Below are 20,849 nucleotides of genomic sequence, written 5' to 3'. Positions count from 1 at the left end.
TGCTTTTGGCCACTCTTGGCATGGCTTAAATACCAGCACATGGCAAGCTGAAGTGCAGGTGGCTGCAGGCAAATGTTGCACCATTCAACTAACATGCCAACAGCGTCAAACCATTGTCTCAGGCTTTTCACATTTAAAGTCAAGTGGCAAGGTTAGATGTTTTGCTACACAGTGAACAGAAACTGCAAAAAACAACAAAAGAAGATAATAAAATTAAGGCATGCACAGTATGAAAAAAGGACAGAAAATGTACAGACAATCAATTTGTGATTTAGTGCATTTAAATATAAATGAACACAATAACAAATTTTAATTGAAGAAATCCAATTTCTTGAGGTTTATGCTAAAATTTAGCATACTATGATTAACTTATGGTCTTATGGATACTTCCTAAAGCAGGGCCATGTTTTATGTGTTAGTGGTCAATAGAAAAATCTACAATAACTTTTCAGCACACTTAATTTTTGCCGTCTCAAGTCAAACCAATCTACTGTTTGTAGCTTTTAGAAACTCTACTCCGTGACAGGAGGCCAATCGCAAAGAGTTGATATCCAGATTTAACAAGTCCACACAGGAAATAAGAAGAGAGGCCCAAAGTGTTAAGCTGATGCCTTTCAAGCTGAGAGAGTGGGTTTTAAATTGTGTGTCAAGCCAAAATTCAAAATTGACTTCTTTGTAGTGTGCATTGTCTGGTGAGAGGCTAAAAAACTGAGAGAGAGAGAGAGAGTGGAGAGCATCAAGAGGAGGGCTGTTTATTTTCAAGCTTTTTTTGTGTGCTTTGTTTTTTAAGTCTTTTTTTTCTAGATTTAACACTAGTGTAGCTTCAATTTTTTGTAATTATGTTGCATAAAATCATTTAGAGATGCAAAAATCTCTTAGACACTTACTGGCAATTCTTTTTTCTTTAATTCTGAATCATGTTTGAAGAATTTGAGCTGGATGTTTCAGATATGCGCTTCATTGCTATTTCTGACCTTTTAGACATTTGTTACTGCCACTCTATTCGCTCTGATTACAGGGAGCGAGAGATGTGTTATGTTCTCTATTCTGATATTAGGCATATCATCATCCTATTGTCTATTTGAAATTCAGAACCATTTTTAAAAAGTTTTCGCCTCCAGTTTGAGATGATCTCTCCAGAGAAAAAAAAGTGCTAAGACGAGCTGCTCATTGTTCTTTGTTTCTTTCTCTCTCTTCTTTTTATGCTTGTCCTTTGTCTCCTGTCTTTGTATCTCACACATTTTTGTTTGACTAGGACAATACTGCAGAACATTTTCGTGTGCCAGGCTATTATACAGACTCACTTTGCAGTCATGCTGCATTTTATCAAGTAGTGTTTTTGCTGTTGATTTTCATAGTGCGGCCCTTTTGTTAGCACTTTAGATGTGAATAGGTCTGAGTGGGTTACAGGTGCAGCTTGGTATTCTTTGTTATTGTGGAGGAAAGTTTTTTTTTTTTTTCTCTCTATAATTTGAATCTTAATTTGGTGTTATATCTTTATTGGTGATGAATTACTGTGTATTTTACACTCCACATTTAAGAAATCATTTATAAATCAAACACGAATAGTGGCATCTTTCAATTGACTTTTACTCCTCAGCTGTAAAAGACGAATGGGTTATTATTGTCACCCTGCTGGGCGGGTGGTGTAGACACCTACATTTGTGAAAAACTTGAGAATACAGTGATGTAGGAGCTCCGAATTGATACCATAGGTGTGTCTACTAAAATTTAGAGTTCAAATTTCAGTGACGTCGACCTAAAAGTCAAAGGTCAGAGGCCAACTTTTCCGAAAATCTTGAATGTGATAACTTGAGAACAAGGTCACATAGGTTTTGATACCATAGATGTGTCTACTAGGAGGCGGAGGGGTAGCACTGGAGGCTTCCAGTGTGACTTTCACCTGCTGCAAATCAGGATTGTTCCAAATGAAGACAGTTTTATTGATTCAAGCGGCAAATATAACACTTAAATCACCTGAATGTTGGTAAAATGATGGCTGTGGCACATCAATTGCTAACAGAAGAGGAAAATGGGTTTTAATTTCCATAAAAATACCAAAATCATGAAGTTTATGTCCTTTTGTTTTCTTCTCAGGGGGCCATTCTTACTACCATGCTGGTTTCTCGAAATTTCTCCGGTAAGTGCTTCTTGAATCCTCCAGTTTTGTAAACCTACCATTCATATCTGTGAACCAACACCTGCCAGTATTAAAATTTCTAGAAGCAATTTTAAATGCAAACCTGTTACAGTCTGTTTGGGACATGCCACTATGTTGGAGGACTCGTTCTTTAAAAAATACTCCACCTGTGTATTCACTATTGATCTCTGGTGCCTTCCACCACACATCTTTTCAGCCACAAACAAATTACGGTGTTTCCCACAGAATTACGTTCTGTCTGTGAAAATATAGCCAGAGGACGGGGTGGGGGATCTGGTTAGGGTATGTAAGTAAAAGTAGGCTGTTCTAAAATCTCTAAAGTCTTCGCTCTGTATGATGTCAGAGAGGGGGGGGGATCTCATATCTGGCCATCTCAGGCACACAGCTCTGGCTGTAGCACAGTAGTAGGATGAAATGAGGGGTTGCACAATGGCTCAGTATAGGATGAACAAGGAGTAAACTCTCTCATGCAAAGCTATTGTAGTAGAGCCTAAGAAGAAAATTAATTGGCAAAAAAATCCTGTAAATTATGCTCTATATACAGTTTGTGACAGGTAAATAAAGGACCAATAATTGGCTCGGCCTCCAATAAATCACTCATTGAGTAGACTAACTCCACCTTAAACTGTACTTGGCGAGCGTTGCTCTAGTTTTGCTCTGCAGCACTGATGAACTGGAATGTAGTGGCATGTGAACTACTCACTGTGGGTTCTGGTTAGAGTGACCCTACATTAACAGCAGATCTCTGGAGTGGATATATGTCGGTGGAGTTGGAGTCTGTTTCCAGGAGAAAAACCTCTGAAGAGGTAGCTTAACAATATCAAGGGCTGCCACATCAGTGACCTGGTCAGCCTGCCGGTATGGAAATACGAGACAGGCTAAAGCCATTAGTATCTGGTTAACAATGACAAAACTTTTAAACTGTGAAAGGAAGTGTGAAAAGATTGTCCACTAGTAAATTGGTAGCTGGCGTCATTCTCCCGGACAGGTGAAAAAGAAAACACATTGCTAGTTGTTATTTTATATCAGTGCAGCCCACTCGAGTAAGGTATTTCTGTGGGAAACTCAGTTTTTATTTCTTACAGTGAGAAAAGCAAAGCAGATAAAATGAGGCTTTTGATGTTTAAAAAGTGGTGGCATGCACCTTGTAAGCACAGGTAAATGTAAATATTTAATGACAGACTCATTTGTCTCTGTTTCAACAGTTATATTTCATATAAAGATTAAAGAGCATGCTTTCAGATTCACATTTCCATTTCATTTCGATGCAGCTTCAGTGTTTCCCTTGGTTTTCTTGTGTATGTAGCTGTTAACATGTAATGCAGGATGTTTTTATGAAAAGAGCTGTTTTTATGTGATATTTTTCCAATAGTTTAACATTTTAAAACCACATTTAGTCTAATAAAAACAGCTGCACATTGTTTCTTCACTGCTCTCACGTCCCGATGTCCTGAGAATATTTTCACACTCTACAAATATGAGGTACAACACATAAGACCATTTCAACCTGACATTACATTAACATTTAATGACAGTTTTTCAACTACAGGAAGTGAATCACCCACTCCAGAATCTTAAAGTACAGCAACAATATTTGGAAAATGATTCAGTCATTCTGTGTGTGTCTTTTGCACCACGCTGAACTGGAACAACAAAATGTGGGGAAACACTGAATTGATCCGCAAGCTGTTGATGTCTGTGTATGTCTGTGTACTTGTCTTTGTATTTGTGTATATCTCTGTAATAATAACTTTATTGAAGTTTTACATGATCTTGAATCTCAACGTGCTGTACTTTAGCACTCCCTCTTCCCCTCCCAAACTTTGGGAAATTAATTTTTCAAACTGAGATTTTCTTTTACCTATAATGTATTAAATACAGTAGATGGTTAAATAGGAACTTACTAGGTTGATTTTTATCAGCACTATTGTGGTCTGTGAAACGGGAGCTCATCCACTGTACAATGACAAAATATTTTGTCATTTACTGTGTATGGAAGAACGTTATAGTGCTTTTATGCATTCAGGGTAATCGCTCTGGAGGAATTATACCCACTGAGTCTTCATTCTTGTACAAATGTGTATTTTGCATATATAAATGTGTGTATACGTCTGTCTATAAGCATGCTGCTTTAGTAAACATGACTCACAGCAGCTGATTTAACACTGCAAGCTTCGGCATGGGAAGCAGTCTGAATATCCACTAAACAATCGGTCAATTCTTAAACCCCCCCACACATGCACACATTGACCGAGGTGTGTGGCCTGCCTGTGTGACCACTCTCAAAGACCTTTTTTCCTACCCTTTTTCCTCTTGTGAGAAGGCAGTACTCAAATATAAGAGTGAGGTCAGCAGGTGAATGAGTCAGAGAGAAAATGAGACAGAGTTAAAAAGTAGAAAGTGAGAGATAGGCTTTCAGTGAAAGATAGCTGTGGCACATTACATCAAGGCAGGATCCAACGTCAGTGCTTTATGCAATGGCTTGCTGTATTTTCAGCATATATTATGAATCATGTGTTACACAAATCAGTTTCAGTGTCTGTGCTGATACAGAGGTGGTTCTATTTCTCAACACATTTCAATGTAGCGTACTGAATAAAGATGCTGTCAGGAAAAGATGATGTTTTTTAGTTTAGTTTTAAAAGCACAGACGCTACAGATCTAACACATACTAACAGCGGCCTGCATCATCATTGCCATCATCATCCTAACATTAACACTCTTCTCAGGTATTCTTTGAGACAAATAGCAAGATTTAAAGTGTCCCACGTGGAAGTAAAGATTTGTGTCGCTGCCTGATGTTTTTCTCCTGTGGATTCTTCTGTCAAAGCAGCGACTCCATTTATAAAAATGCTTTCAGTGGTCTGTTTAATCCTCCTTCTAAACTAATGAGCCCCGTGTGTCTCCGCCCCTTTTGTTTCTCACCTGTTATTTCCTTCCCCCACCCTACCTGCCTACCTCCTGTTGTATCCGACTCCTCGTCTATCACTCCACCCTTTCTCCATCTTTACCCCTTGTTCCTCTTTCACCCTTTTCTCGCATTCCTCCTGGCTTTGTAACTCTTTCTTCACGTGTGACTGGGTATTTGACTCTTAACAGTGGGCAGCAGGCAGACCACCGCTCCAGCCTCTGTCACTGCAGCTGCAGCAGCTGTGGCTGCAGCCGCCGGCACCACAGCAGGGCTGGTGGAACAAGGTATCACGGTGGCTCACCCAGGGCATGCCACCCCTCCCATCCTGCCCCTTGTCTGCACCTGTCTTTGACTCTTTGAACTTCTTCTTCTTCTGTTTTCCCTTTACTCAATCTTCTCTGCTACCCCTCCCTCCTTTCCGAGCATGGGAGTTCAGAGCATGATGGCTGACAACATTGCTAACTACACCTCCCCTCATCTCAACAGCTGCAGTATTAGCTATGCTTCCAGCTAAGTATTACCGGGTTTTACATACGATAAATGAAAGAAATTTAGGCTTTTTCCTTTTCACATCTATTATGTTAATAATTTTTAATGTGAAAGAGTTTTGCTTCTAAAACATGTGTTTAAAATACTCATCTAGTTTCTTTTTGATATCCTGTTATTGGACATTTATACAAATTAGTGACTATTTAATAGATTTTTAATTAAAGATATAATATTTGCATATTCTATTTTCAAAAGATTGCAATACATTTAAAAAATCCTGTCACTTTAAAAATAAACTGAAGAAGCTGTATAGCAATAATGATATATTTTTACACGTAACAATATATTCTTAGAAAAATGATTGGAATTTTACAAGCTTTAGTAGCACTTACACACACCAAATGTTTCCACATGATACCAAACGTGACATTTTTAAAATCAATTTACAGTCAATGTGCAGTATATGCTGTAAAAGAAAGATACCCAACTTTTAATTTAAGCTAAATTAATTAATAAAACAAGGATTTTTACTTATATACAATGTTAAGATTTTTAGTTATTAAATTTTAATTGGTGAATAAAGCCCTTGAGATGCCCCGTATCCTTTTCTAGAGGATCCTCAAATACAAAACATAGGATCATATTAATACATATTTAAAAATATCATTAAAAATGCACTGACACAAGAACAACTAGCAGAGTAACATTAAGACAAACACATAAGTTCTCTCCCACTTTACAAACCCACACCTTCTGCGTCTGCTGGTAGTGAAAACACGTAAGACATAAAATAAATAGTCCAACATTATGACTAACTCTGTCTACTCAAAGTATGTTAAAAAGCTTAAACAGAATGGGATCAGTGCCTCAGGATTGATATATAAGGCCTATTTAATGTTTTAATGTAAGTTTCTTTTAATATAACTAGGAAGTATTAGTGGTGATCTGATCTATTGGTTTATACATATCACCTGTGGAGTCTCTTCTTGATGTTAAAAACACGACTAACTTTAAATTTAGTTTGGTAAAAAAGACCGAAAACATTTTGTTTAACGAGAAAACCAGAAATTAATATCCGCAAGATAACTAAATATTACAGCTTCCGTCTTTTTCAATCTATGTTTAGGCTTTTAAATTTGAAAAGGACTGAAAGAGTGGAAGCCCAGCTACTGCTGTCATTTACTATGTCAGCACATCTCCCATCTCCTGTCTGGGATTTGATAGAGTTGCTTCAGAGCCCATCACTGCTCTGTCATTACCACGCACCCCTGTTCATCTTATTATCTTCATCTCTGCACAGAGTCACCGAGCATGGCCCAAACACACTGCTGTCCTGTCTCTCAGTTTCTCTTTTTTTCTCCACTGGTTTCCTGCCATCTCTGTCATCACTCAGTTTTACCCCATTCCCTTTTTCTGTGTTCTGGCATTTTCACTTCTCTGGACATTGTTGAGTCTTGAGTCATCCAGTACTTTTCCACAACTTCACCAGTTTCACTCCCACTTTCCCTGTTTCCTCAAATGTCACATCCTACCTTTCCCCTCACTCCTCTTTCCCTTTCTCTTCTTTTCTCTGTCTGACAATGACACTGGAAAGTTCACCCCTGTAACTTTAAGGATGGAACTGCCTGAGAGCTGTCGGTGAATGCTGCATGGGGCACTGGACTGGTGCATGCGCTGCAACACAAGGGGACTCTGGTGCATGATGAACACTGTAAATGATGCAAGGCTGGGCTTGTTTTCATGAAGTCAAAACCTTTTAAAGTTTTTTTTTTTATTTTTATTTTTTTAAAGATAAGTCCCATATTAGTAGTTATTCAGTAATTGCGCTGTGAAGTGAGCTTCGTATGTAGCTGTATTGCTGTAACAAGTAGTCATTGGTCGTTGGACTCATGCTTTAATTGTAAATGTTGGAGCCTTGTTGTTTTACTTTTCAGACTGAATGGCTGAAGGCTTTGTTTTAGACATCCAGATCTAATTAAAGTCTGTTAATTGCAGCTTAATTTTTTCAGTGGTGAAACTGAAAAGTGCTTTACAAAAAAAAATGTGTATTTGTAGTCCTGTAAACTTACCAGTCACATTTGAGCAAGATTTAGTTGCCTGTACATAATAGTCCACGCTGAGAGCAAGAAGTATTTTCCAGAATCCAAAAACAGGAAATCTTGAACCATCTACATCTGCCCTATCCAGGTATCCTGACTAAGAAAAACTCCAAAAACTTTCCAAAGCTAAGTTCACAGGTTCCCAGATTGCAGCTGGCACATGCATTTCTGGATAGTTTAGGCCAGATAGCAATAAATGTTTGGCCCATTATGGCCCATACTTGCATGATGCTTTGGTCTACATGTGGCCTTGACTCAGGCATTAACTTGTGGCTCCTTTAACTCAGTCAAAACTCAACCATATATTGGTTTGTTCTCAGGTGTGTTGCGGTATTTTTTCCCCCACATCAGACCACAGAACACTCACCATAACCTATTTCAAGCCCACTATGTGGTGAATCAACACAGTGGTCATGTTTGAAGAAGTTATGCAAGCCAAGAAAAAAAATGACTTCATCTTCTGTCTGAACACATTAAGACAACAAAATGATAAAACTCTGCACTGGCTGTATCAAGTGGTTCAGGTTGACCTCGCTGCCAAACAGCTGCACATCCAGCTGATGCACAACAGCCTGAGTAACTCCTATGAGTTTTATATCTTCCCTCCTGACAAATGTAACTTAGCGTGTAGCTTCAGCAACCACTTCAAGAAAAATGTCTCTTTCTTCCTCCTTTATTTAAAAGATGTTAAGTCTGTTAAATTGAAATGTAAGCTTAAAAGCCTCCCCTCACAGACCAACGGATCACCTAAATTTTTTACCGTATTGTTCCTTGATGCCATTGTGCATCGGGGAATGCTCTTAAGCCACTTATCACTGTACATTTGCTTAGTAGGGTGCTCGTTTATGAACAGCAAAGAACTTCATGTGACTATCTAGCATTGAGCTAAGGAGACAGAAACAGTGGCTGTGTCCTTGTTTCTATAATCTACTGGGACTCCACCGTCCTCTCTGTGTCCCTCAGCCTCCACGAGACTCCGATCAAATATTTATAGTGGACTGCCTCCCCATATCAGCCTCACTTTGCCTCACTGGATTACTAGAGGCCTTGTTCTTTTACACGTATTCATACATAAAAATACAAGTGAAATCTACTCAAACTCACTCCAACATCCTGCAGGACAGCAGCGGACAGTCTTTTAATCTGTACTGGACTGTGTTATATGAAGAAGATATTGAGGGGCTCTTAATTACAAGCATAGCTCTCTAATAGCTTATTCCATTACGTGGGACTTCATGTGACTCAATGCCCATCCCTGCTTTGTTCTTGCAGTGGTCCATCTTGCATGTTTTTAATAGAAATTTATTAGTGATGCCTTTGATTTAATCTCTTCCTCCTCTCTCTTCTTGCTTCATGTGTAATTTGTGGCAAGGTAAGGAGCACCCCTTGCTTCTAAACCTTTGGGTTGAACTAAGCTAATGTTGCCTCTTTTCAGATTTCCACAGCTATGCCTGGAACTTAAAGACATTTTTGGAAGATCCAGTTTGACTGAAAAATGTCGTTTTGGAAAGCACAGTTGAATACCTTCATCACTTCCACTCATGTTCTCCTTACTCTTCCTCTCTGCTCTCATATCCTCTCATTCTCTGCTAAGCCGTCAGAGAATACGAGAGAATGAACTTGACACTATTTCTGACCCCATTTCTTCTCCTCAGTAACAACCGGCCTTTGGAAGGAGACTGAGGAAGAACAGCACAACAATTAAACATGCACATTCATGCCATCCTCACATCCCTCCAGATTACAAAGTGCTTATTTATCACTTCCTATTGCTCCCTTTTTGGCTGCTGAATATGCAAACCCCACTTCAAGCACAATATACTGAATCACTGAGGCAGAAAAGAAAAAAAGATGTAGTGTGCACACCCTATCTTCCATGTATTTTTCTCTCTTGAATTTTATCTTAATGGCTATTTTAAATGTGCTCTTATAAGGATACAGTTTAAATTTGGCATGGCCTCCAGTGGTCTTTGAAGTGACCGCTCTCTGTTTGGACTTCTGTTCCCCCAAAGAAATCAGCACATAGTCCGAATTCTCATCGACTGGAAGCTTCTGTTCACTCAGTGTAGCTCCTTTGGTACATGTTTTGAAATGGAAGTGGGGAAATCAAACAGGAACTTGATGTTCAGAGAGAGAGGAATGAGGGAGAGAGGGAAGGAAAGAGGAAAAGGCAAAAAGAAAAGAAAAAACAGCCATACTGCCATAAATAGTGTTTTATGTAACATGGCTGGATACTGATGTGATTGCATCTGATTAGACTTGAAGCTGCACTCGGGCTCTTAGCAAAAAGTCACAGCAAGCATCTATGGAAGTAACACTGAGAGGAATCTGGCACTTTAACTCCCAGGTGATCACAGCTATTATTATTATTATTATTATTATAAGATAGGCACACTATGGCAGTGATAATGTAAACATCTTCGTACAAGGTAATCTGTATGAGATCTATGTATAGCACTGACATCTATACTAAAGCAAAACAATATTTTTGAGAATCTTTTTTTTTCAAAAACAACACAATTTGAGCATGTTTAAATATATTTTATTTGCCTTTTGAGAAGGTAGATTTGTGCCTTCTATATCATGCTCCAGCTATTGTCTTCAGAAGTAATTGAGTAATTAAATTAACTGAGTTAAGTGTTCACTTTCTTTGGTAAATTAAGACATCACAGACAGAAAACAATGTTCCTATTGTAAAATAATAATGATAACCAAAATAGGAACTAGGAAAGTCATAACTGTGCTCTCCTGAAGTCATTTTTCTATCCTTGTGTTGGTGTTTACAGCTGTAAAATACCAACAAGCAAGAAAGTGCATTTTGGTACCAACTTTAAAGCTGTAGAATTGCACTAATTTGCACGTCCAATCTCATCATCTGATGTCGTGTTAGTGTTAATCCTCTGTCCACATCCCCACAGATGCAGCCACAGGCTCCACTGACACCAGCATCCCAGAGTCTGGCTCTTACTTTGGAGCCCTCTGGGTGAACATGTAGCTATCTAATGCAATCAGACCACCTTACTTTCTGGGCATTAGCAGTGCAGTCACGGTAAATGCCCTGCGGACTGTCTTCTGTTGACTACACGTACTTTCCACTGTTGTAAAGGATTATGGGTATTATGCTCATCAGTGGACTTTTTCTATAGTATCGTTCTTTCTTTCCTGCCTTCCTCCCTCACCCCCCTTGTTCATTACCCCTCATTAGAGAGCAGACTGAACACTAATCCTCCTTTAGGCCTCCGTGGAGTTCTTTAAGGCAGGGCTTATTGCTGGGTTTATGGCTGCCTCACACGGCAGCCATCTTTATTTCGACTTCCTCATGGCTTCAGGGAGACTTTAGCCTGAGAATTCATGTGAAACAATGCAAATGGAGAATATTTTTATTTCACTGACAACAGCGTCTTTGTACCAACTATTCTTAAGACAAACTGATGTGAAAATTTCTAGTCTGTCTGCTTGTAGCCTGTTTGAGTGGCTCAGGGACTAGAGTGGGCTGGCTTATAATTGAAAGGTTGGTAGTTCAATTCCCCGGCTCCTCCGCTTTGTATGCTGACATCTCTTTGGGAGCAAAACTGTTCCCAGGGAGACGGTGAGATTTGTGTGGCTGTTTAAAAGCATAGAGCTACAGCATGCTAGCAGATAGTCACCGGCTACAGCTGCCTGGTTCAACTCAGCTGTTCATCGAAGCGGTCACACCCCAACCCTGAAGCCTTAACAAATGAATGAGTAAAAACAAAACCCAAAAACCTCCCATCAAACAGCTGCTGTCAAGGGGGAAACTATACATAAAGACCCAAACTGTTTTTTTACCAGGCTGTAAGCACATAGTTGACTCATATTATGGTGGGCATTTAACATAAGAGTCAATGGGGATTGACTGGTATTTAAAGCCAGCCTCAATGACCATCTTTAAGTACTGGCTTTTCTGCATTGGCTTAACTTTTCATCTTGGCACTTTGCAGTTTGAAAAACTACCTTGACATTAGTGTTAAACATCTTTGAGTTGTTGTGCATTCGTAGTTCTATGTAAGCCTTATTAAGAAAGCTTGGTTTTAACATTTAGATGTAAAAACTAGTGTCTTAGGAGGGACTTTACTTTTCCAGCAGTCAAAGAATTCTGTTTTACTGATTACAGCAGAGCACAATTTGAGGTGCATCCTGTTTTGAAATTGGAGGGGGGGGATCAAGGCGAGTTGTTTGACTAATAGATGAATCATATACTCACACTGTATCCATCCCTAGACTAGTAAATTCAGGAGGTGGTAGTTGTTTAGCTCAGAGTCATTTTGTAAAAACACTTTTTTTTTAAGTTCAGTGTGCAAAAGGTTCCCTTTCTCTTTCAGCCTCAGGCAGCCTTTGCTTATCATTACTTTAAAAAAAGACTATTACTACTAAGGTCACTAAAGAACATTATTACGTTATCTCTGAAGGCTTCAATGTAGGCTAAAGATGTAGCTCATAGCAAGAATCGCTGAGGAACATGGAGTTGCTATTGCTCAGCTACACCTTTAACTGGTTGTTTTTCCCTGTTTGTCATTGCAGCAGCCAAGACTTTGCTCAACAAAAAGGCAGATGTCAAGGTAAGGGGCACACTCTTACTTCTCTACCTATCTCCTTCCTTGACTTTTCCTCCTTCCTTAAATTTGGGCTAGAAACTCTGCTTCTTCTTCTTCTTCCCATTTTTTTTTCTGCTTGATTGTTCATTTCTTTCTTAATCTTGCTAGTCTCACTTTTGCCTACAATGGCTTTCTTGTCATGTATGTCCTGTCATTGGATGTTTGTCTAGTGTTACATGTAAAAGTTGTGTTTTTTGGCTTGAGATGTTGTGTATCAGAATGAGAGCTGCTGGATTTTTAAGTTATTCTCTGATTATTTTATTAAAGTCAGTGGCCCATTCTGGATACACATCTGTACACACATCTGGATGTGTGTCTACATGTATGCGACTCCGTGTGTGTGCTATGCGTATCAGCCTTCATGCCACTTGCCAGTGCACAAGCCTCGAGTAGCGCATCCTCCTGAAAGGACCTCTTATTTTGATTTAGCATTATTTAGCTCATCGCCACCTCTTCATCTCCATTATTAACTCTAACCATCTGTCAGCCCTTCACATTTTGTTTTTTCATCACTTCCTCTCTCTCATCCCTCCATTTCTGCCTTTTGCTCCTCTTTCAGTGCTTCTTTTTCCTCCTCACCCCATCTGGTCTTTAACCCCACATTTCTGTTCATCCATTTAATGAAGCTCTCTCACATCCCACGCTCTCACATGCACACGCTGCAGTAGCACATCCCACACACAGCTATCATGAATGTGTCTGTTTGCTCCGCGTGCATGCATGATAGCGTGCTGCAGATCATGCAACGTGCTATTCATGCTTCTCAGCATTATACATTATATTAGGCAAAGCTTTGGGCACATGCACGTGGACATGGAGGTATGTGTGTGTTTGTAAGACTGTGTGTGTGAAAACATCCCGTTTGTTTATCAGCTTGAAAAGAGACTGAACGTGCAAACGGGGCTGTGAGCATGCCTGCACACAAGTGTGCGTAAGCGTGGGTGTCCACGCGTGTGTTACGCTCATGTGCAGCATCGAGTGTCCGTGCGTGCGTGTGTGTATGTATGGATTTGGTGTGAGTGTGTGTGCGTGAATGTGTCCCCCCCCCGTTCCTCCCTGCGCAGTCGGTTCAGCAGGGAATGTGACTCCGGTTCCAGGAATAGCTGCCAGTCTGGACCCTGGAAACTCAGACGACAGAAATAGACGCTTACTTCCACTGCGGCGCACTCATTGCCTAGCAACAGGCTCCCCACACACTCGCCCCAAACCATTTCTAAAGGCGTCTTCTTCATTTGCTGCCGTCCCTGCTTGCCTCCTTTTTCTCCCTCTTCTCTTGTTTCTTCTTATAATCTCCAAATGTCCTTTTGTTCCTTTTGAAACTCTGAGCTCCTCTCATCGCCTTCTCCTCTTCCTGCTTTTTCTCCCGCTGGCTCATTTATGCCTAATGACACCTGACGCTTTTCAGTTGTAGCACCTGTCCAGTACAAGCAAGCGGTCTCTCTCTGGCACTGGTTATCCACCACCTTTCACCTCCTTCGACACCAGCTACTGCTCAGAGGAACCAACATATTCTGCATTTTAAACAGTGTTGTTATATCACACACTGTTTATCCTTATTAAGTTTACACTAGTTATTATATACATAATGTGCAGATTTCTTTAGATTAAAAGCTGCAAAACAGTTTTAGAAGAATGTAAAATAACAACATTCAGAACATTTATTTTGGTCTCCATTGTTGTGCCGATAAATTATTGATGCATTAATACAACATGTAACAACAAAATTCAAGCCAGTCCTGATTTTAAATTTAAGATGAAGTCTGGGAAAACGCTTACATAATAAATCTTGCAGTTCCTTGTCATGCTATTTTCTTACAGTGCCATCTTGCCTTTCACTGTCCCCGAAGCAATAGGTTGAATTTTTGCCTTCTGACTCTTCCATGAGCTGACTCCTCTTCTAATTTTCTCTCTCTGATGGCCTTCGCTTCAACCACTGCTCCTTTCACTTCTTTGAAGGACCTGCTCCTCCTTCGCCTTTTCAAAGCTGTATAGGAACTTCTTCTCTTCACTTGCCATCAAAGTGTACAGCTTTTGGTTTATGCTGACAAGTTCTGTTTTGCTCTTTGTCTTTTAATTTAATTTTTTTTGACAGTACACTCACTTGTTGTCTTTTTTGGTTACTTTATTTTCTTTCCCATCCCTCCTTCTTCTACCATCTGCTCATCCATCAATAAATCCATCCATCAATTGCCTGAGGACAGAAACGCAAGTCCAGCTCTACTGTCCAGTATATGGTGAGCATGCTATTTATGCATTTTGCCCTGTCACTTCTTTTTTGGTCCATCCCTTATGGTCTCCTTTCTTCCTTCTGTGTAACAGAATCGAGACTCCCTTCCTTTACTAACTTTTTATTCTGTGGCACAGTGGGTGCCAATTCATAAATCATTTTTATTCAGCAGCAGTCAGATGTCATGTAGGCACTTCTTGTTAAAAATGCTCTGGTGTACACGAGGTAATGCATTTTACATGACGGCAACAGCAGCACCTTGTTAGGAGCTACAGAGGCTGAGTAGCTTCTGAGCGGCAACAGCTGCCATGTCACATAAAGAAAATGACAGCGTATACAGAAAGTTATATTTCATTGACAGAAAAAGCCAGGCACAAGTCACAGCAATGGTCTCACTCGCTTGATTGACAGGCCGGGATGATCCCTGCAAAGTACGGCGTCACGAGAATACTCTGAAAACGTAATGGAAGCAGGGTGTTTTAGTTCCATCAGAGCTACTCCAGGGATGTTGCTCCAGATCTGTCAGGCACACACTTTTAGAACGGAGCCAGTACTTGTAGTTTTGAGACAGAGCCCTCGAGTGTAACAAGGTACATACTTCAAACAAGAGTAAAAGTATAATTATTTAATCCTCCACCTCTAAAAACGCTATAGTTTTCACCTACTACGCTGAATCTGTTACCTATGCTGACCATTCACAGAGCAGATGCTGCAGCACCCGGGCAGCATATGAAATTCCATACAAAACATGTTGAATATTAAATATTGTTTAATAAGGGTTTCATCCAGTGTGTTACAAGCCCAGCAGCCCACCTGGCCTAAGGTGACTCCCCACCGAGGCACCGGAGTTCAGTTAGCTCAGGACTCTTATTAACCTACTGTTCCTGTTAGCTATACTTCATCTATTCAAAAACAACTTAGGGGAAAAAAAAAAACTATAATAAGATTACAAATGAATAAAGAAGCAGGAAAATATCATAACCTAATACTGTTCAGCTGATATTCATGCACTAATGTCCAGTAATTACTGATTACAGTAGGCTAGGTCATTGATTGCTGTGGCTTGGTTCTCTCTTGCTGTTACAGGCTGTAAACGGGAAATCAACTCCCCACTTCACTCGTTACTCACTGTGCTTGCAGAGGCCAACATGCATGTGCATCAGAATTAGCCATTACAGCGGATCAGCATACTTTACTGTAGATAAACATTAGTGTGCAATTTTGTTGCACCATTGTACTACTCACAGTGTATCTATGTATTTACTGCCACATTAACCTTTGAACATGGCTATATGAGGCTTGAGAGCAGAATATACAGTATATGGTTCACATATGCCACTGAGTTCTCCTCTGCAAATGTAAAAATAGACCAGTCTTTTACTTTTAAGCAAAGCGCGCATGTTCCTTTTACACAGAAATGGGTCAAAAAGTGTTCCAGTTTTTAAATTAAGCTTCTGGTATACTGGAAATGACTCCAGCATGTGCACTTATTTTGTACCAGTACCAGCTTGACTTTACACAGTCTTCGGTAGTGTTTAGATGTTTACTTATTTGTTTTACACAAACTTGGGAGAAAAAAGAAGGTTTACAGCACAGTACTGCATCCAAACGCTGAATACACGATCACAAAACAACAGCCTGGCTTTGCCTGACTAAACACAACCTGCAGTGCATGTTAAAAAAGTCTGATCTAGGGCACATACACTGTGTGAATGGTCCGCGTACCCTACATGTTCAGTGTCATACTTGGAGGATTTAAAATAAAACAAGAATTTGCATAAAAATATTAAACCACACAGAATGACTAGTTTCAGTTCACTTATTTCTCACCCCTAACTTCTTGCCCTGCCGTTATGCAGAAGGAACCTTTTTTTTCTCTCTGATCTTCTGATCTGGCTCATCCTTTTTGTATCTACCACACTTGTCATCTCTTCTGCACCTTTCCCTCCTTTGTTCTTCCTGTGCCCATCCTGGTAACCTCGTGTGGATACTTTAACCCCCTTTTAACCCTCATCTATGGTTATAATTGTCTGTGATCACTCCTGATGTCCGGTGTTCTGTTTAATAATTTAGAAATGATCTAATGGACATTTTGCTTTCAAGATGGCAATGATTGACAGTCGTCTCCACAACTGGCGAGCCGTAGCACTGCTGTCATCATTCCTTCTTTTTTTTTTTTTTCTCAATGCCTCCCTGAAGTGTTAGCAGTTTTCTCTCCGCAAACACACATGACGTAAATGCTAAGGCCCTGAGTTGATACTGCAAACACGCTCTGACTAAGACGGCTCACAATGGTATCGTTGCTTTGAGGAATGCATTTCATCGTCACAAAGGCAGCGGAGTGACAGCCACTTTGTTTGGTGTAATTTGTGTGTGAGTGTGGAGATTTGTTTGGGAGTGCCTGTGTGTGGATTACTGTATGGGTGCTTAAAATTTCTATATGTCAGCTTATTGTCAGCTTACACCAGCTTTTACTTTCATTGCTGTTTAGTGCGTTCTTGCATTATGTGGTGCTTTCGCACCATATGTGTGCTGGCATCCTCTCCTCTCTCCTCTCCTCTCCTATACTCCTCTCCTCTCCTCTCGTCTCCTCTGAGTAAGCCCAGTGGCTTAAAAAATTCATATTATGGTAAACATACACACCCACACACACATCAGTCTTTATCTTTCCATCTTGAAAGTCAGTGTTAAACAGTCACCATTACAGTCACTCTGATTCAGCACTGCTGCAGCACCAAACATTTTGTTTTATTGAATCTTCTGGGCTTGTTTAAAATGTGCACTTTTAAATTCTCATATTTTGGGGAATTGTGCTTATCTAATTAATGTTAGGTGGAATCATTCACTAGCTTGGCAGCACACCAACATCATGCCATATCTTAGCCAAGTCTTAATAGGGGATTAGGTAATCCTCCTGATTACTTAAGACCTCTTGAAATTTCACTTACAAGCAAGATTGCTTGCATTTTACTGTATCAACTCACATAATTACCATTGACGTAATTGTAGCTTATTCAGTGTCACACCCAGGGCTTGATCCTTTGTAGGGTTTAAACTGGATATTTTCCCCCCAGCAGGATTACAAATGTAATGTAGATTCAATGCAAAAATAATTTAGATCAATCTACGCTCCAAAGAGCCGGCCGCTCTTTGATGTTTGATCTTCAAAAGAGCATTTCATCCAGGCTTCTAAAGGTGATTCACTACGGCCAAACGGCACAATTGAATCGTCTCGATGTGGAATCCCAAGCAGGGGAAGTCACTTGTGACATCACGATGATGTCAGAGTACCCCTCACCCCATGGTGTCACCTGAGAATTACAGATCAGTCTTGAGAGTGAACATTTCAGAATAATCCCTTCACAGTTGCTGCGTCTGCCTGCCACCTTCAGGCCTCACTGGGATGCACACCTACATTTATCCTACTACTTTGCTCTGATCCGCACGGTACAAATTAAATAAATGTATCACAGAACAGCAGATAAATTCTGAATGATGAATATCAAAATGTTGCATTGAATGTTTTCTGAATGAAAAGATAAATCCTAACTCTTTACCTTACATGAGAGCCACTAAGGTGAGACCCTCACAGTATGTATATATATATATATATGTGCTAATTCCAAAAACACACGAGCACAAGCATGGACACACACTCACAAGCCCACCTCTTGCTGTTGTTAACACTCTTGTTGTGTCTCCTCCTTTTCCTTACCTTTCCTTTCCTTTCCTTTCCTTTCCTGCACAGCCCCAGACAAACAGCACCAAAAACAGCATAGTCACCAGCCCCAAAGGAAACATCCCTTCACCCGCTCTGGTATTTATCTCCTAACCCGCCCTTCACCTGTGTGTTTGTGTGTGCCCGACTTCCCGCCGCCCTTATGTCCTTTAAGACCCTTACCTTCACCCTATCCCACACCTGTATTCCTTCACCTTTGTGTGTTTTTCCTTTCTGTCCATTCTTGTTGGTTTTGTTTGGTCTTTATCGAGCCACTGAGATGGCCAAAGCAGTCGGGTAGGTCGTAAACCAGCAGTCATGTCAGGAAGCATTTTCCCATGCCAGGTGGGAATGCTTTGTGACTTGGACTTGGGTTGATAGTCTACCGCCATGTTGTTTTCTCTGTCAGTGTAAGTTTGCCAAAGACAAATAGACAGCCAGTGCCTGCAGGGACTGTCACTGCGATTTACCCCCTTCCTCCTGTATTGAAGCTGTCCCCCACTGTGTCAGTCCAAAGGTCTGCAGATTGTCCTTCCAGCGAAAAAAATTACACCCGTGGATTTTAGAGAATTCCTCTGTAAAATTGGCTGATGTTTTGGAATAAAAACCTGTAAGCTAAAAAGGCCCACAGTACAAAGTCTTGTTTTTCAGCTTGTTAGAAGAAACATGTTTGAACTAAATCCAGCTACTCTCTTGCCTATGGATTTGTCTTTTATGTCAAAAAATGATGATAAGTCCATTGTCAAATAGTTGGGAAAATTCAGCGATATTGCAAGTGAGGTTTTCTTATGGAACAGAAATGGGGAGTTCTAGTTTCCCTTTGGGACTCTATATTGTTCTGATTACTATATATACACAGGGCAGCAGGTTGGCAAGTAGATATGTAACACAGCAGTAAGTGAGCCAGTACCATTTAGCATCATGTGTAGCCATATGAGCTTTTTTTTTCCACAACAGAAAGTTTTTCTTTTTGCCAATGTGTGTTTTCTGTTTGACTACATGTGATGCTAACTTTAGCACTCTGCTTGGCACATGTACAGTGACTCACATTCAGGGTTTGAAGGGAAGTTTACATTTACGTGTTTCAGAGTCTTTTTGGTAGTGTGGGTTCAAGCATGGAGGAGAGGTGTTTATTGCTGATCCTTGAAGGGAATAAAGAGTAGGAGGGCGGCTGCGATAATCGCACTGTTACCAGGGACTTCATCTAGTTTGTGTTCAGCCATTTGGTGCATTATCTCCTTAATTACAGCAGGGGACTGACATTCTTCCCACCTGGAAGCAGTAGGCAGGTGGTGTTAAATCCACATGAATATATGTTTATATATATAAATACATTAGTGCTTCATTTAAATGAACACCATCTAGAGTGAAAAAAGTGAAATCATTTAATTAGCTGCACAGCAAAAGCATCCCTAGTAAAGCATCAGTGTTAATGTAGGGTCAACACGGACGTGTCACCATCGAACCCTTCCCCCATCTGATGATGCCATCAGCACTTGTCCCCCCCCTAATCTGCAAACCCCAGGTACTTTGTTCTCACTCATCGTCTTGTCCCACGTTGCCACCGGTGTCTGTTGCCCTAGGAGATGGTTGCCTTGACAACACCACCATCATCACCAGGGAGACAGCTGATGATTGGTCATCACAGAGGTGTCACTTCCTGGGGGGGGGGGCTACACAGGATATTCTACATCGAGTGACAGCTCCTAGTAGAGGGAGAAAATATATCCGTCTAAAGTCTGAGTCATCAGCAATCAGTGGCTACTGTGTGAACTTGAGAGGAGGCAAGCCTTTGAGGGTTTCAAGACAAAGGTCAAGTACTGGTGTAAATGTGGTAAAACTATAACTGTTATAGCAGAAAGTGGCAGAGAAAGAGTACAGCTTTGTACCTCATGTGGTGATTTGCAAGCTGCAGTACAAGTGCCAAAGGAGATACTTCTGCAGTATCGAGGTGTACGTGGACAGAATTCCACAGTGAATCTGTAGAACAAAACAAAATTGCAATGTAATTTAGGGTTTTTTTGTTTTTGGGTGGATTTGAACACCTTTTATCAGAAGATAGCATTGATAAACAGCAGAAAGTGAGGCTCTAGATAAAAGCACTGTCATGGATTCAAATAAAGTAATTGTGAATTGTATTAATTACCAGATGAAATAATAGAAAATAGTCCAGATAAATTACTGAAATCGCAAATTAGAAAATGGAAAAATATATAGTAATGAATGACTGGTTATAAGGAACTGTATGGCAAGCAGTTAAACTTCATTCTATATAGAGTATGTATAAATATACTGAAGCTGAAATGATTGATAAAAAGTTGCAATTTATTAGCTAGACGTAACTACAAGTAAAATGATTAAAATAGCTAAAAGTATAAATTAATAAGTAAAATTGCTAGATTAAAAGTATAAATTGAAATTGTTAGCTAAGTAATGTGTATAAACAGATAAACTAGCTGGCTAAAATTCTAAATACAGTGTTAGTGAGAAGTGTAGCTAGCAGTGAAAATTGCAGGTTAAAAATAGACGATTGGAAGTGGTCCCTGCATATAATGAGTCATGACAGTACCTGTGCCTAAATGGTCATCAATCAGAAATGGTAAGCTGAATGCTTTGAGTAACTGGTGA

General features: G+C 40.0%; 1 protein-coding gene across 39 annotated transcripts in view; it reads left to right on the top strand.

Annotated features, from left to right (window-relative positions):
• Positions 1-20,849, top strand: part of camk2b1 (calcium/calmodulin-dependent protein kinase (CaM kinase) II beta 1) — an 80,150-nt gene that overhangs the window by 42,395 nt on the left and 16,906 nt on the right. For 8 of the 39 annotated variants that reach the window (XM_019365736.2, XM_019365733.2, XM_019365734.2 and 5 more), the window contains exons 12-16: positions 2,098-2,140; positions 5,261-5,356; positions 12,206-12,240; positions 14,478-14,510; positions 18,252-18,320. In XM_019365736.2, the coding sequence (XP_019221281.1) occupies positions 2,098-2,140; positions 5,261-5,356; positions 12,206-12,240; positions 14,478-14,510; positions 18,252-18,320 (276 nt within the window). Of the gene's footprint in view, positions 1-2,097; positions 2,141-5,260; positions 5,357-12,202; positions 12,241-14,477; positions 14,511-18,251; positions 18,321-20,849 lie in introns of all 39 variants that reach the window. The other 31 variants (XM_019365738.2, XM_019365754.2, XM_019365743.2 and 28 more) reach the window with 8 other exon arrangements.

The sequence above is a fragment of the Oreochromis niloticus genome, linkage group LG12 (assembly GCF_001858045.2).
Source record: "Oreochromis niloticus isolate F11D_XX linkage group LG12, O_niloticus_UMD_NMBU, whole genome shotgun sequence".
Classification (NCBI taxonomy): Eukaryota; Metazoa; Chordata; class Actinopteri; order Cichliformes; family Cichlidae; genus Oreochromis; species Oreochromis niloticus.
The sequence above is the reverse complement of the archived record's forward strand: the minus strand, read 5'-3'. Positions and strand labels throughout refer to the sequence as shown.